This window comes from Pygocentrus nattereri, chromosome 4, assembly GCF_015220715.1.
Source record: "Pygocentrus nattereri isolate fPygNat1 chromosome 4, fPygNat1.pri, whole genome shotgun sequence".
NCBI classification, from domain to species: domain Eukaryota; kingdom Metazoa; phylum Chordata; class Actinopteri; order Characiformes; family Serrasalmidae; genus Pygocentrus; species Pygocentrus nattereri.
This window is the reverse complement of record NC_051214.1, coordinates 31,346,893-31,363,563: the sequence shown is the minus strand read 5'-3', so window position 1 is coordinate 31,363,563 and position 16,671 is coordinate 31,346,893. Positions and strand designations below refer to the sequence as shown.

General features: G+C 39.6%; 1 protein-coding gene across 1 annotated transcript in view; it reads right to left on the bottom strand.

Moving 5' to 3' along the window:
- Positions 1-4,311: 4,311 nt before the first annotated feature.
- pinx1 (PIN2 (TERF1) interacting telomerase inhibitor 1) overlaps positions 4,312-16,671 on the bottom strand; it is a 28,027-nt gene continuing 15,667 nt past the window's right edge. The window contains exon 7 of the mRNA XM_017710514.2: positions 4,312-5,286. Within this exon, the coding sequence (XP_017566003.1) occupies positions 4,594-5,286 (693 nt within the window). The 3' untranslated portion in view covers positions 4,312-4,593. The remainder of the gene's footprint in view (positions 5,287-16,671) is intronic.

Sequence of the window (16,671 nt, the reverse complement as noted above, 5' to 3'; positions counted from 1 at the left end):
TTTCCTCAACATTCACCTTGCACAAGTGGTGTGAGTAAAAATGACTTATTTTAAGACTCATGGTGAGTTTTGAAGGTGTGGGGTACCATACCTTACATATGACACCAGGAAGAAATCCATGACAGTAACAAGATGCAGCACTATTTTAAAAGCACAGAATACAAGTAAAATATCTTTCAATACAGCACAGATTACAATTTTGGCATCAATAAAGTTCAGAGCATTCAGTAAGGCCCCAGGCTCTTAAATTCTTTTTTATGTACATAAACATCACACTTTATATTTATTTCCATTGGCTATGCAAGTTGATTACCTTGTATCTGATCTCAGAAATATCTCCTTTAGTCATTTTACTTGAAAAAGAAATCAGCAAACACAGTTAAGTGTGTTGGGTAGATGATGTGAATTTTAGTGTCATTTTGAAGGGTAAAATGTCAGTGATATATTTGGGAAACAGCTTTTGTTGGGAGGACACAGCTCAGTGGTTTTAAGATGGGAAGGATGGAAGAGTTAAAGTGACAGTAGCCTGCACAAAAGAAGTGTAGACAAATTAAATATTGAGATTTGATATTTAATGCTTAGTGTTGGAGGCTTTTGTTTAAGATCCTGTTAAATATGTTTCCAGCCATTTTCCTGACACAAAAAATGAATAAGTTCAGCCAAGTTGTATCTAAAGTTGCCACAGTGTATAAAAAATTGAGTAAAGTACAACCCCATTTCCAAAGAAGTTGGGACGCTGTGCAAAATCTAAGTAAAAATAGAATGCAATGATATGCAAATCATGTGAACCATATTTTTGAAGTACAATACTACAAAGACAACATATCAAATGTTTAAACTGAGAGATCTTTACTGTTTTTGAGAAAAATATACGACTATTTTGAATTTGATGCCAATATCACATTCCCAAAAAGTTGGGATGGGGGCATGTTTACCATTGTGTTTCATCACCTCTTCTTCTAAAGGCACTCTGTAAGAATTTGAGACCTGAGAATACCAACCGCTGTAGTGATGTGGTTCCCATTCTTTATATATAGGATTTCAACTGCGGGTCTCCTTTGTCATATTTTTCATTTCATAATGCGCCAGATGTTATCAGTGGGTGACAGTTCTGGACTGCAGGCAGGTCAGTTTAGCACATGGGCTGTTTTAATTCTGAGAATATGGTTTTACATTGTCTTGGTGAAATAAGTAAGGCCTTCCCTGTAAAAGACATCATCTGAATGGCAGCACATGTCGCCAAAACACGTACATATCATTCAGCATTAAAGGTGCCTTCACAGATATGCACGTCATCCATGTCATGTGCACTAATGTTCCCTTATACCATACTGGCATTTGAACTGTGTGCTTGTAACAAATCTGATGGTCTTTGATTTACAAAAAGAATTTCAAATGTTGATTTGTCAATCTAAAAGACACTTTCTACTTCCCGTCAGTCCATTTTAAATTAGCTTAGGCCCAGAGAAGGTGGCAGTGTTTCTGGATCCTATTTATATATGGCTTTGTCTTTGTGTTTTAGAGTTCATTCATTTGTGGATGCATTTGTGGATACATCAACAAACTGTGTTCACAGACAGTGGTTCTCAGAAATGTTCCTGAGCCCATGCAGTGATTTCCACTACAGAATCATTTCTGTTTTTAATTCACTGCCACCTGAGGGCCCAAATATCATGGCCTGGTTTTTGGCCTTGTCCCTTGCAAACAGAGATTTCTCCTCAATCTTTTATTGGTATTATGTACCATAGATGATGAAAATAAAATGTTATTTGCTGTTTTATGTGGAGAAACCTTATTCTTGAATTAATTTGTTACCTCTGAAAGACTCAGCATCTCTGTGATGCTTTTTATACCCAGTGAACTTACTGAACTGTTGCCAATTAACCACCTGGTGTTTTAGCATTACACAACTTTACCAGCCTTTTGTTGCCCCCATTCCAACGTTTTGGAACATTTTGTTGGCATCAAATTCAAGATGGGCATATATTTTCCAAAAACAAAATTTCTCAGTTTCGACATTTGACATGTTGTCTTTGTACTATTTTAAATGAAATATAGGGTTTAAATGATTTGCCCATCATTGCATTTTGTTTTATTTACATGTTGCACAGCAACAGATGTAGGGACAATGTGTTGACCCTGATTGGGTCGCTGGTAGTATATCACTAAGCATTAATTCACAAAGAAAAATGAGGTTAATGGCCATTTTGACTGGGAAAAGTGAAAGGGTGGTCTCTGAATTTTCCACAGTACTGTAGCTCAGCGAAATTCACAAAAAAGGCCTCTGCCTCGCCCCAGATAACCCGCCAAGTCAGATAAATGAGTAATTATCCAATTCCAAGAAAGGGGCCTGTGCAAACTTGTTTTAAAGTTATCAGAAAGAGCGTAAGAATCATGAAAAAATAATAAAAGCAGAAGGGAAAAAGAGATGAGCATTCTGCTGAGCAAATCCAATTTTCCCAGCTCTATTCAGTTTAAACTCTTCTACATGAAGAGTCCTATTTGCCTTGAGAGTAAATCCAAGCTATTCCTTGTCCTTTAAAATGAAAAAGGAAAACACAGTGAGAAGAGGTGGGATGTTAATACCATTATTCCAATCACTCAGCTCAGAGATTTCCTCTCTATTTACTCTCCAAGGTTAATATAATTGGGAATGGTGACAAACTGACTAAGCTGTTGCTCTGCTGTGAGTGTGACAGTCATTATTTTCAGTAATATAAGCAGCACATGCTTCCTTTTCCCTATTTTGTGCTCAGAGACTCCCACTTAAACTGTAAACAAGATTATCTTGTTGGGATTTCTGTTGTCATCTTGAGTGACTCTTTTATACATTGCGCCTTGCATAATTTAGTCTAGTCCTTCGTTATTTACGTCAAAAAAAGCCTTTGTCTGGGCTCAGGACAGGCTGTCCATTTAAATGAGTATTAACCAGAGGATGGTATGAATAACCGTTATAGCTGAAAGCTATGGCTCCCTTGAATTCAATTAAGCTCGTAAACTAGGACATCCTCTTGTATAGAGGATAACTGGAGGACCAATATTGACCATTCGGCAAAGTCATCAAGCTTCCACACCGTCTTTGTTACTAGCCGTCCTGCACTAAATAAGACTGCAGCTATATTTAGCAGAAAAGACTTTAGACACATGACATACGCTTTGTCAGGTAAGCTACACAATCTCTACGAAAACACTTCTAAGCCACATGGCACAGTCCACCAAGGCAAACAGACCACACTATACCATCAATCCTCCAAAGAGAAAGAAATTGTGTGTGTTTAGCACTGCGGATGAGGGTCGTTTTATAATAGGTATGTTTGAAATTTAAGATCCAGGGCATATTTACAAATTACTAGTAACAAAACACTGTGACAGGCTTGTCAAAGGTCATATCCGACAGGGAAAAGTCTATTTTCTCAGTGTAAACTGTATTAATAAATGTAAACAGAGCTGACATCTTAAGTTATGGGGACAATATAGACTTTCTACGAAATACCAACAGTGAATCTGAATCTGAATTCATGGCATGTACAGTTCAAATAATTTTGATATTGAAGTTTATGTAACGAACAGATGACTTGTGAAAAAGTTAGCTTTGGCTGAAACATACATAGGCTTAGTGTTTTAGGTGATGTTACTGAAAAGGAGGAAGTAGAGGAAAATATTTGAAAAAGTGGTTAATTAATAATAATAATTAAAAAACTAATAAAAAAAGTTGCGTGATGTTTTCCATGCAACAGTTGATGAATCATCTATCTATCCATCTATGAGCTAAAACTACAGATACCTGGTACAACACTGGCTGCTGATGAGGACCAGTCTTACATGAGGCCCTCAGTGGACAAAGTGCCAACATGTTAGTTTTTCAGACACATTTTCACAGTTTATGGAGCTAGCTAGACTGGTTAGCTTCGTTAGCTATAAAGCAGCACTACATCTGCGTCCTCCATCATGACTTCGGCAACGAGCTCACTCACTCTGGGAAATTTCATGTTAAGGAAAAAAACCCACTAGAAACGGCAGTATTGAGTGTTCATGTCTGTGTACGAGCAGGTTTGACAACATTGCACAAGTGCAAAAACAAAATGCCTTGTTTTAAGACTAACGGCGAGTTTTTAAGGTGTGTGCTACAATGCTTTACACAGTACACTAGGAAGAACAAAACCATGACAGCAAGAAGATGCAGCACTATTTTATAAGCACGGAAAAACAAAACTGCATCGCTGGGTCAAATTTTTGGCATCACTAAAAATGTGACTATCAAATGAGAAGCCAGACTCTATAAATCTTCCTTTATGTGTACAGACGTCCTTATAGAAACTTCACACTGAGAAGACAGTGATTTATTCCTCTAGACAAAAGTTTGAAGCGCTTACAGGGCAAAATATTATAAAATGTGCCTGTGTGTCAATTTACCAGTAGAAACATTCTCACATGCAAATACTTGGCTTTTCAGTTTTTCTATCGGTTACATTTTTGATGGTATAATATTCAAACAGATCAAGAATGTACAAAAAAAAAGCATGTGAGCATCATTTTCATTTATTTTAGATACTTTAAAATTCATGGAGATACCAAAGTACTCAGTATAATGCCTTAACTGTCAGTTTTCTTCTTTTTCTTGTCCTTTTTGAGTTTCTTTTCCTTAATTAATACTTCTACCTGTTCCCCTAACTGTTCACTCCTCTTTCTTTTCTTTGTACTAGAAATCTCAGTATCCATTGCTTTTTCTGTTTCATCACGTTCACTGGCTGAATCTGTAGGTGCGTGAGTAGGCGCATCTTTGTCTTTCCTCTTTTTCTTCTTCTTGCCTGTAGAAAAGGCAGCCATATCTCCAGCTGCATCATCTATAGCCGTCAGGATGCCGCACTCCACTGCTGCATCCTCCTCTCTAGCTTCTCGTTTTTTCTTCTTTTTCTTCTTCCTCTCCGAATCACCCTGCTCTGTGTCAACAACCATGTCTGTCAATGGAGGTTTTTCTGCTTCCTTCACCTTTTCCTCATCCTCCTGTTCATTACCCTTCTTAATTTTTTTCTTCTTCTTCCGCTGATCCACATTGGTGGTGTTGGGAGAATCATCAATGGATGCAGATGTGCCCGGAGATGGTGGGTTGCTACTCGCTGCTGGAGAGGAGGCAGCAGACTGGCCTTTCTTTAACTGAGCCATCCGCTGTGCAAAGTATTCTTGCATGGTCAGTGCGCTGGTCACATGCAGCTCTGGACTGGACGTCCTGTCCTGGTCACAGTCATCTGGTTCTTTCTCCTCCTGAGAATTCGGACCACGAATTGCCTACAGAAACCAAGACAGATAGAAGTTTAATCAGTGAAACTAAAGTTTGATCTGCAATACTTGTGGAAAAGTCAAGAGACCACACATTTAATTTACAGTCAGAATAGTCAAGTTCTTCCAGGCGATACATTCTGAGGAAATTAGATAAGTAAATCCATTTAAATAAGAAAGGGAAAGTCCCTTGTACCACTATAAAGGCCAGCATGTTTTCTTACTTTATAAAGACCTGAAGCCATCAAATTGGAATTTAATGTTATTAGTCCTTATTAAATATTAAATCTCACTAGTCAACAGTAGGTTTAAAAAGGTTTGCAGACACATGTTCATTCAACCATTTCTTCAGAAATCAAAATGTAACCACCTCTAAGAACACACCGATGGAATACTGCTGTGAGAATTTTACTGCACTCAGACTCAAGAGCATTAGTGAAGTCAGGTACTGATGTTGAATGATTATTTCTGAATCACAAAGTGTCAAGATGTGTCAAGATGCCCGCTACACTGTGTTCTGCATCATTATACTCATCAATTTTATTTGCACTCTCTGAATCTTCCATCTACCACAGCTTTTCACATAAAATAAATAAATAAATAAAATTATATATATATATATATATATATATATATATATATATATATATATTTTTTTTTTTTTTTTTTTTTTTTTTTTTAAATTTCCCTTGTTGGCTCAAGTGCAACAAAAGTGGAATTAAACAACCCAAGAGATCTTTTAGCTTAAGCCAACACGTTTTTAAAGCAATTACTGACGGAATGAATATGTTAAAAAAATATATATATGGACTAAATGTAAATGCTAAAATGTACAAAAGCATGGAGACTGTTGCTGTGGCACAAAATGTCTTTTTTTAATTAACTGCATTACTATTCTTCTTAATTGTATTACTTTATCTTTTTGCTTTTGAAACAGTTTGTAGAAGAAATCTGACTGATGAGCATGCATCAGCATTTGAGTGGAGCATGCACAGTGATCCATGTAGCACAAACGTTTGCCCCATCACAGCAGACCACAAGAGAGTAGACGGCGACTATGTTGAAAAGACCACAGAGGCACACTTTAGATTAAAGTGAACTCAGCCAGCACTTAGTCACTGCAGCACCTCCGCCCCATTCATCTTCATTTTGCTAATGGGCTGCTCAATGCATAATGATTTGGGGTGAAGAATACCCACTCTGAATCCTGTGCTAAACAAAAAAAAAAAAAAAAAAAAGGTTGTTTGTGTTTCTTCTGGAACATCAGTGTAACAAATGAAAACATCTTTCCATGCCTCACTCAATCTTATTGACTAGTACACTTACACAGCTTACGTCACAAATGTCAATGTACAACACATTGTACATCTTAGAATTGGGACGCATGATTGAAATTGGCTAAGACCGCAAACATGCGCCTGCCAATCTGTCAGTTTATGACATTTATCTGACCCTTCTGTGTTATAATCTTATGACATAATTAACATGAGCAGGCGAGTGACCTATTGAACTCATGTGCTGCAAAACCTATACCAAAATATTTCTCATGTAACTCATTCTGCTAAATAATCAATTGCCTCTTTCAATTAAATCACTATCTGATTCATGTTTCGTGCCACCATTTTTCTTTCAAGCATTTAACATACCAGTTAAACAGCAAACAAAACAGCTTGGTGATATGGGTCTGAAAGGATGTGCAGCTGTTAAGAAGCCATTGCTCTGAAAAATTAGACATCTGAGGTAAAGTTTTCTGGGCTGAGGAGCAAGTGGTAACTTCTAAAACAACTGCCAAGTCCAAAGTTAAAGAGCAAAAAACTCGCGTTAAATGGCCATTTTAACTATAATGTAAATAAATGAAAGGGTGGTCTCTAACGTTTGTACAGTGCTGTATGGCATTGCTCTACAGAATGCTTTTTACCATCTTTATTTTTAAGCATGTATGTGAGGAATTGTTTGATCTGCTGGCCTACTATGAATGCATCTGTACTAGAAGACACGGAATGCCTGTACACTGTGTGCACAATTATTAGGCAAGTGAGTATTTTGACCATATCATTTTTAGGCATATTCTCTAACTCCAAGCTGGATAAACTTGAATCCTTAATGGATTTAAGCATAGCAGGTGATGTGTATCTGTGTAATGAGGGAGGGTGTGGCCTAAGGAGGTCAACACCCTATATCAAGGTGTGCATAATTATTAGGCAGCTTTTTTCTTTAAGCAAAATGGGCCAAAAAAGAGATTGAACTGACTCTGAAAAGTTAAAAATTACCAAAAGTCTCTCAGAGGGATGCAAAACTCTTGAAATTGCTGAGATATTGGGGTGTGATCACAGAACCATCAAACGTTTTGTTGCAAATAGTCAACAGGGTCGCAAGAAACGTGCTGAGAAAAAAAGACGCAAAATAACTGCCAAGGATTTGAGAAGAATCAAGCGTGAAGCTACCAGGAACCCATTATCTTCCAGTTCTGTCATATTCCAGAACTGCAACCTAGCTGGAGTATCAAGAAGTACAAGATGTTCAGTGCTCCGAGACATGGCCAAGGTAAGGAAGGCTGAAACTCGACCACCACTGAACAAGACACATAAGCTGAACTGTCTAGACTGGTCCAAGAAGAATCTGAAGACAGATTTTTCAAAGGTTTTATGGACTGATGAAATGAGGGTGACTTGACGGACCAGATGGATGGGCCCGGGCCAGATCAGTAACGGGACAGAGCTCCACTTCGAGTCAGATGCCAGCAAGGTGGGTATACTGGTATGGGCTGGTATTATTAAAGATGAGCTGGTTGGACCTTTTTGGGTTGAAGATGGGCTCAAAATCAACTCCCAAGCCTACTGCCAGTTTTTAGAAGACACTTTCTTTAAGCAGTGGTACAGGAAGAATCTGCATCTTTCAAAAAGACAATGATTTTTATGCAGGACAATGCTCCATCACATGCATCCAAGTACTCCTCTGCATGGCTCACCAGTAAAGGCATTAAAGATGAAAAACTTATGACATGGCCCCCTTCCTCACCTGACCTGAACCCAACTGAGAACTTGTGGGCAATTCTTAAACGGGAGATTTACAGTGAAGGAACACAGTACACCTCTCTGAACAGGGTCTGGGAGGCTGTGCACAAAAAGTTGATCATCAACAGATCAAGAAACTGACAGACTCCATGAATGGAAGGATTATTACTGTTATTGAAAAGAAGGGTCGCTATACTGGTCACTATTTTTTTTTCTCAGAAATGTTCATTGGAAAGCTTCGAGTTGTTTGTTTATAATTCTCACTTGAACAGATGAAAATAAAAAACGTGAGATGGGAAAATGTGTGTTTTTCATTTAGCTGTGTAATAATCCTGCACCATTATAGTTGCCCAATAAATGTGCACATAGATATTCTCCTAAGAAAGCCAAAACTTCACTTTATTTTTCTTAAACATTCATGTTTGAGGTTTATTAACATTTTGGATTAACCGAGAGCACTGTAGTTGGTCATTAATAAAAATAATCCTCAAAAATAAGACTTGTCTAATAATTGTGCACACAGTGTATTACTCGATTCAACATAATCTTTGTGCTGAATACTCAAGTCATCTCCATTAAAAGCTGCTGGTTCAGATCTCGCCCTGAAAGTTGTCCAGTTGCAAGGCCTGGAACTGGAGAACTGCAGATGTAGGCTCATTAAAAGAAAACTTTCCCACTTTTTCTCCAGAAAAAAGAAAAAAAAAAATCTATAATTCCCAGTTCCTGCACAATAGCATTCCCTCTGGTTTGGTCAGTTGCAGAGTGTGAGAGAGGTGTAGAAGTGATGGGCTAGGCAGGCAGCATGTAGCTGGGGCTTAGTGGAACGTCTGGGGGGCATTTTAGGAGTGAACTGTGAATTACTCTCAGGAGGGGGAAAAAGGAGGGAGAGGGAAGAGATGAAGAGAGATGGAGTGAGAGGGGAAATCCTCTTCATCAGAGCCGTAGTGATGTGCTCTGTGTGTGTGGTTGCACGCTGGGGTTCGCCTGGGGACCTCCATTAGCCTTATCTCTCTAACGTGGCGAGTGGAGTGCTGTTGGTAGCGCTCCCTCAGCATTGCTGAGCAGGGACCAGCTTGTGCCCCACACACACTAGCACGCACACACACACACACACGGGGGACCACCACACAAACAAAAGTGCAAACGTGCAGTCACGCTAACACACAGAAGGTGTAAGACCACCTTACATGACTGCGCTTAAGTGACTAAGAGGTCCCCATTGACAAACAAACAAGAAGAATGTTCCATAGACCCTATCTGCCTTTCACTTCTACTCACTGTCCACTCTGTCTTCTCCTTCTGTTCCTTCTCCCCATTTCTCCTCCCTGTCTCCCTTTCACGTTCCTCCAGGCAGCAGGAGAGGCCCCAGGAAGAGGATACGTTCCCTGATGCCGTGTGCAGGGTTCAGATAAGGCCCCAGCAGCGCAGGCCACCAGTTCTTTCCTGCTCGCTGATCCCCAGACACAGGTCTTTCAGGGGGGCGGGAGGGGGTCCAAAGCAGTAGCTCTGGGACTTGGGACAGAGAAGACGGAGGAGCAAAAGGACATTTTAAAGGCCGAAAAACAGGACCATGTCGACTTGCAGCACCAGAAAGAACTGAATGCTATTATGATGAAATGCAACTGGATGCATTTTATTTAAAAAAATAAATAAATACAATTGGTAGTACAGTACTCCGTAATTTGCTGCTGAAAACGGCAACAAATTTCTCCAACTCCGTGCTGTCACACCGTCTCCCTAATTTATGAAAGAGAAGCAATATTCCTCGCTGCATAAAGACTATGCTAGTTTAGCATTGCGAATGCTGCGTCAGCAATGAGAACTTCCAGTGTCCAGGGACTAAAGACTGCATATGGTGGGGAACTAGCGCAACGATATGGTGCTATATTTAAGAGTATCACCAGGTAGAGAGAGAGAGAGAGAGAGAGAGAGAGAGAGAGAGAGAGAGAGAGAGAGAGAGAGAGAGAGAGAGAGAGAGAGAGAGAGAGAGAGAGAGAGAGAGAGAGAGAGCTCACACTTTATATGAAGATGAAGCTGGATATTGTCTTCACTAAAATTAATTAAAATATACAAATAAACAAACTCACAGAAACTAACAGGAAGATGCCAAGGTGGACAAGTAAAAACAGCACCATTTTTAAACAGAATAAGTATCTTCATAAGGCATATATTGTATAAGCATCTTCATAAATTCCACTCACCTGCTATTTTTTATATACAGAATACTTTCTGACCACAATTACATTCAAAATTTTTTCTTGTATTTTATTTTTTACCCCTGAGGTCCATTTATAGTTGATCAAATGTTTACATACATAAAACAACCACTTTTTTTTTTTTTTTAACACACGACTATTTTTCAACATCTTGCTCTTACACACAATTTTTTTCTTCTTTAAAACGGATCTGTGTAAATCATCTCTGCTCTGACTGCTGAAATGCTAACTTCGAGCTAAATTGCTGCAACCTGAAAACATGGACATATGAAAATGCTTTGGATTTTGTGAGCTCACAAAAACAATGAATTCAAAATGGGCCATTTCTGCATACAGGAGCTTTACGCTGACTATAAATGTGCATTTCCATCCACTGTCTTGAGGCAAACGCATAGGAATAGAAGAAAGAATGAGAAAGAGATGCCTCAGGTTTTACCAAGAAAAAGCTCTACTGAAAGCTGGTGGTTTAACACCTTTAGAGGGCTGCGGTGAGCAACGTGTTTATTTGAGCTCATGCAATGTCATTCTTCGTGGTATTTTTCCAATTTTCTCCCCAATTTGGTTAGAAATGTAATATGTTAGATTTCTCCCAAATCAAATTATACTACCAGCATTAGGCGGGTGAAGGTTAGCACAAGCTTCCTCCAACTCATGTGAAGCCAGCCACTAACTACCATGGGTAAAGCTGTCCTAATCAGACACAAAGAGGCCAGTATGTCTACTGCTGAAACAGTAGATTTACTCACAGTAGATATCCTCACTCCACTTTATTCTGCGGTTGAAATACTGACTGTCCAATTAATCATCAACTACCTGAAAAATAAAGAAGGAAGCCAGCACTAACGTCCTCTGAGGGTCCCGAGTTATACTAACCGCATGCTAAACAAACCTGGACAGTGCCCATTACGGACACTGGCCGATAGCTAATATTGGGCCAATATTGGGTGCGAGAATGTTCTCATTGTCCTGCCACGATTATAAATTTGGCGGTGGCCTGGGCGTATGGATTGGGTGCAAGATTACCCAGCTGCCCCTCCCTGATGAGGATGAGGGGCTGCCGCACCATCCTTCATACCAGTCATGTGGGTGGACAGCAAAACAGGTGGCTCCCACGCAATACTGTGCTCTGCGTGGTTTAATTGGGACCTTAACATCTGATATTACAAGATACTAAATGACCCTGAAATTACCAGACAGAGAAAACCAACAGACTCAATTACCCTATCTAATTTTGTACACTGCAGTACTTTCGCTTCCTCAGAGGAATCTTGAGGCGCATCACAGTCATAATCAGAATATGCATTTCCTATAAGCCATGTAAAATGGCCATCCTTAGGAAAAGAATTTAAATGAAGGATATAGAAGATCAGAATAATGGACGAGCTCTCTAGGGTACCATCCAACAATGGTAGGGATAATGCATGGAAAGTGATTCTGCTTCACATTAAATGACACGACAGTATAACAATCACAATTAGGCTCCCGATTCAGCAACACTGATTTGCCACATCACCTTCACAGCTTAAATTAAAAAAACAATAAAGAAAACAAAATTGTTTCACAAAGAACTACACTTACTGTTCGAAAGAACGCTTAAAAGGCTGTTTAGCACCCATTGAACCAAAGAGGTCTGGGGGGGAAAATAAATAAATAAAGAAATAGTAAGTAAAGAATGAGGAAAACATGAGCACTTAGCTCAGGTGGCGCGTCTATGAGGCAGGCCTCCGCAGAAGCTGCATGCATTACTTATCACAAGAAACAAATGGCGACAACACTCTGCATAGGGCATCATCGCTAAACTCTGCTTGCTTTACATTGTAAAGTGCTTGCCTTTCCGTGCCCCCCGAGGAGCTGATGTGTCAGCCCCAAGATGGAGGAGGCGCCGTTTACTCTCCACACCGGCTGTGATTTATTCGATTAAAAAGGGCAGTGATTAAACATGAGCCGGGGCCTCCGCAACAGCAGCAGCTCAGAGGAACGGCAGGCAGTTAGCTTCCTTCGCTGTGCTGTAATCACCCTGCCAGGGCAGTCCTGCCCAGGCCTGCAGCAACCGCGCCACACGGCCATTTCTTTTACCGTGCGCCTCCTCCCCCTCCCTTCTACTTCAACAGCACTAATCTGTACATGTCAGCAGGCTGGCACAGTCAGACAGCCACAGAGTGAGCTACTGGAGGTAGGGGGGTGTGGAAGGGGAGAGGAGGGAAGAGGAGGGCAGGGCGGTTGTCACTTTGGCCCGTTTCTCTATTATTCTGTGGCGGCAGCAACAGCGCCCTGTCAACAGCGTGAGGGAGGCCGCGCTTTTGTTTGAGGCAATTAGATGTTATCGGATAGCGAATTAAGGCTCCCTGACTTCAAACAAAACATGCTTTTTGAGCATAAGTGGTTGGTTACCGCATTACAGCACAAGCTAAACACGCCAGATCACATGGTCGCGCAAATTTACTTTACCGCCCACTCATAAGCCTACAACACCGCATTATGCTCTCAGACTGATTGGTCATCAATTTTTTTTTCCAGGCCAGATAATGACAATTACATGGTAGCTTGTATTTAGACAATATAAAATAAATAGGTCTGCAAAAAAAGAAGAAAAAAAAACAAAACAAAAAAAAAAAAAACACGCTAGCAAGAAATTGCTGCCGATACAGCATGCCTGCACAATGCAACACTGAAATAAGTTAAATAAGGACACCACAACATAAACTCTTGACAATTTAGCTAATAACCATGTGTCGTACATTTAACCTCTTTTGGAATGGGTCAGCCTCTCTATGAGAACGTAAGAATCTCTCTCCAGCTGCTTAAAACTACTGTCAAGGGAACGTGAACTTCCAGTCAATAGAACTATGAAATAATTCTGAGTGTAGAGAAATGCGCATGCACAAATTTCTCTACACCCACAGAGCAAGAATTGTATAAATTATTAACCATAATATATATAAATAAATGGAAGATACGCCTAAATTTCAGCCCAAATGGTATACTGGATTTTCAGCTGAAAGAGAAAAACAGCCATACATTTTGACTGAAAAAACACTGATTAAACAGGTCTTTAACAAATTTAACACTTCACAAATCATTTCATGGTGATTAGAATCAGCAAAGGTGTTTGATCAGATTAACAGTGAAAACACTGGTCGTGTGAAACTGTATCCCACTTTCTAACGGGGACATTAGACAATCAATCTGTGAGCTTACCGACCGTCACACCCAAGAATTTCTCCTCTACAGATTTGATACCATTTAAAACCACAACAGTGATACACAGAATACACAACAGCAGAAACTCAAAGAAGGTTCCTTGCTAACATGGTAACACCATCTGCCACAGTTTCTGACATCATGAAAAATTGACACAGCCAAAGTGCAAAGAAGAAGAAAAAAAAAAAGCAAAAAACAAAAACAACAAAAAAAAAAGTAGTAAAAATATGGAACTCACTGGGTTGGATGACTACCGGATCGCGATCATTAATGATGTTGGATTTTGGGGTAAACAATGCAGCCTACATACTGTAATAATTTTTCATGTAAACTGTTATCATGAATTTTGGTTTTCGTTTCGGCCAAAAATTCTTTCATTGATGCAAGTAGGAGGTGGTGATTGCATTTCAGCGTAAAAGACAACTTCCATCCATTGTCACCTGAGTAATAAACTCGAAAATGAAATGCGATACATACACACACACTTAAAGCTGAACTTATGCTAGAATTGATTATTTCGAATGGGCTTGTTCGCAGCATTAAATCCTGTATGACTGATTCCTAAAACATGGTCTTCACATAGCATTACCCTGAATGCAGGTTTTTCATAGTGATGCTATGGGTGCTCCACTGACCTAAGCTTTCAGAGGAAATGAAGTTATGCGTCGTCAGCAACGATTCAGTATTCCACCCTGCCCACGGGTCCTCCCTGGTGTCCCATGATGGTGCTGCCCCTTGTCCCTATGCCACATCTGCCAAAGAACCAGGCTGATTTGATAGCTCCTCATTTGGAGAGGAGGCTGCATCAGGGGAATGGGCGACCGAGCGATTCTTCATGAAGACGGGCGTGGGTAGATCCTGAGTGGCTACAGGTGCCACCCGCTGATCCTGCGGCTTTGTGTCAGCACTGGTGTGGGAGTGAGAGAGGGCGCCAAGGGTTACAACAACCCCTGAGAGCAAATTCAACTGAGACGTGAAAATACCTAGGAACTAGCAAGAGGAGCAAATCTTAGATCAAATACGTCTTACTGACGATCACGTTAATAAAGAAACGGATCTGTATTTCAGCCAAACTTGATTTTCAACCAACTAGATCTCTAAACCTGAATTATCTAATCACTGTTTCAAAGCTGAGATTCCTCCATCAGCAGCAGTTTCAAGTGTTTAAACTAGTTTCTAGAACAATTAAACTATTCACTAGAAGTTACTAATATTAATCTTATTAAAATTAATAACAATTATCAGGCAAAGTATTTCATCAATCTCTGAACTGTATGACAAACCACTCTATTCAACAGAGAAATAACTTCTTTAACACTAATAGGACCATACAACATGACCATAACAGTTATCTGAAACTCAGCAACAGGTCATGATAAAAAAATATTTTAAAAAAATAATAATAATAAATAAGAAAAATAAACAGAATGCACAAAGCTTAACACTCATATCATCCCAAATAACTGTATATGTAATTATAGTTAATGGTATGTCTCAACAACCACAGCGTCAACTGTTTAAATTTACAATCCTTTACAGAATATTTTTTTACGTATATTTTAATTTATGTATTGTGGGACTTCATAGAGGCTTCAACACCCAGTGAACACCAGAGCAATTAAATCTGATGCTTGTCCAGTTTTGCCAAAAATAAACAGTATTTCACCATTGCTTACTTAATAAAGCAGAAAATCTATTTCAAATGCATGGATGAAGTGACAAAGAAATTCCACAAACAGATAAAATTGCAGGCAAAAAAAAATCCAAAAGTGTAGGCCTTGGTGATCCACCTTTGACGTGCGCAGCAGTGGTAAAAAATGACTAAGTTTGGTTGATGTATGAAGCAGGCGGGAGTCCATTTATCAGCAGGCCCTCAGTGGTCGCCCGCTAGGGTCCCTCAAGTCACAGGCCGCGACGCTCTCCTTTTGACTGATTAATTAGCCAATCACAGGACATTTTTCACCAGCGGCAGGAGGGTTTATTTCAGCTAATGCTGGGGCTTGGATAACTGAGCTACGTTCAAGCAAACTCGGCTCTTTCTTTCAGGCCTGCTAGAGCGGAGGGGGCTGCAGAGGGGGCACGAGAGATAAATCAAACCCACACCTACACTCATATACCCCACCCTGCAGCCTAACTAAACCCCCTAAGGGCTTGGTGGGGGAGAGAGAGAGCGAGAGAGAGCGAGAGCGAGAGAGGGAGAGAATAAAATCAAATATAGCATGAAATATAGATATCATGAATAAGAGACAGCCACACTTCATCCTGTAAAAGTTCTATGATTCCCCTACACATCCTCAGCTGAAAAAACTAAATAGAAGAGAAAAAACGAAATAAATAAAATTCAAATACTAACATATTTCCACAAACTTACCATATCAACTTATTTCATTTAAAACACAGACATGAACTGTAGAACAATATAAGGACACTTTTTGGTGCTATACAGAACCCTTTTCAAAAGGGTTTTACATAAACCATATAACACATTCTCCATCTGAATAATCATTTTACCAAGCAGAAAACTATGCAGGCATTAAATGTCTCAATATAGGATATATAACAGTGTTAAACAGAAACATTCCCTTTACTATGTATAATCCACATATGAAGTGAAGGGAGTGGGATCACTGATCAATTCGAAATAACAATGACACAGCTAACCGAACGAGCCCATTACTGCGACCTTTAACATTATTTTATGTAAGATGAGACATTAATTAGCGGACACAGCCATTATCTAGAGCTATTCACACAAGCAGGTGGATGCAACACTGGAAGCCTAACCCAAACACTCTTGTTAGTATACAGTGGACTAGGAAATGAATCACGTGTGGCTGTGGTGTTATCCACTAGGGATGTGCACATTCAACGTACAGGTACGCAACTCCTGAATTCACTGTTCATGTATTCCCTATTATGGATGCACCTACATTTTGACCACAGAAATATTTCAGCCAAAATCT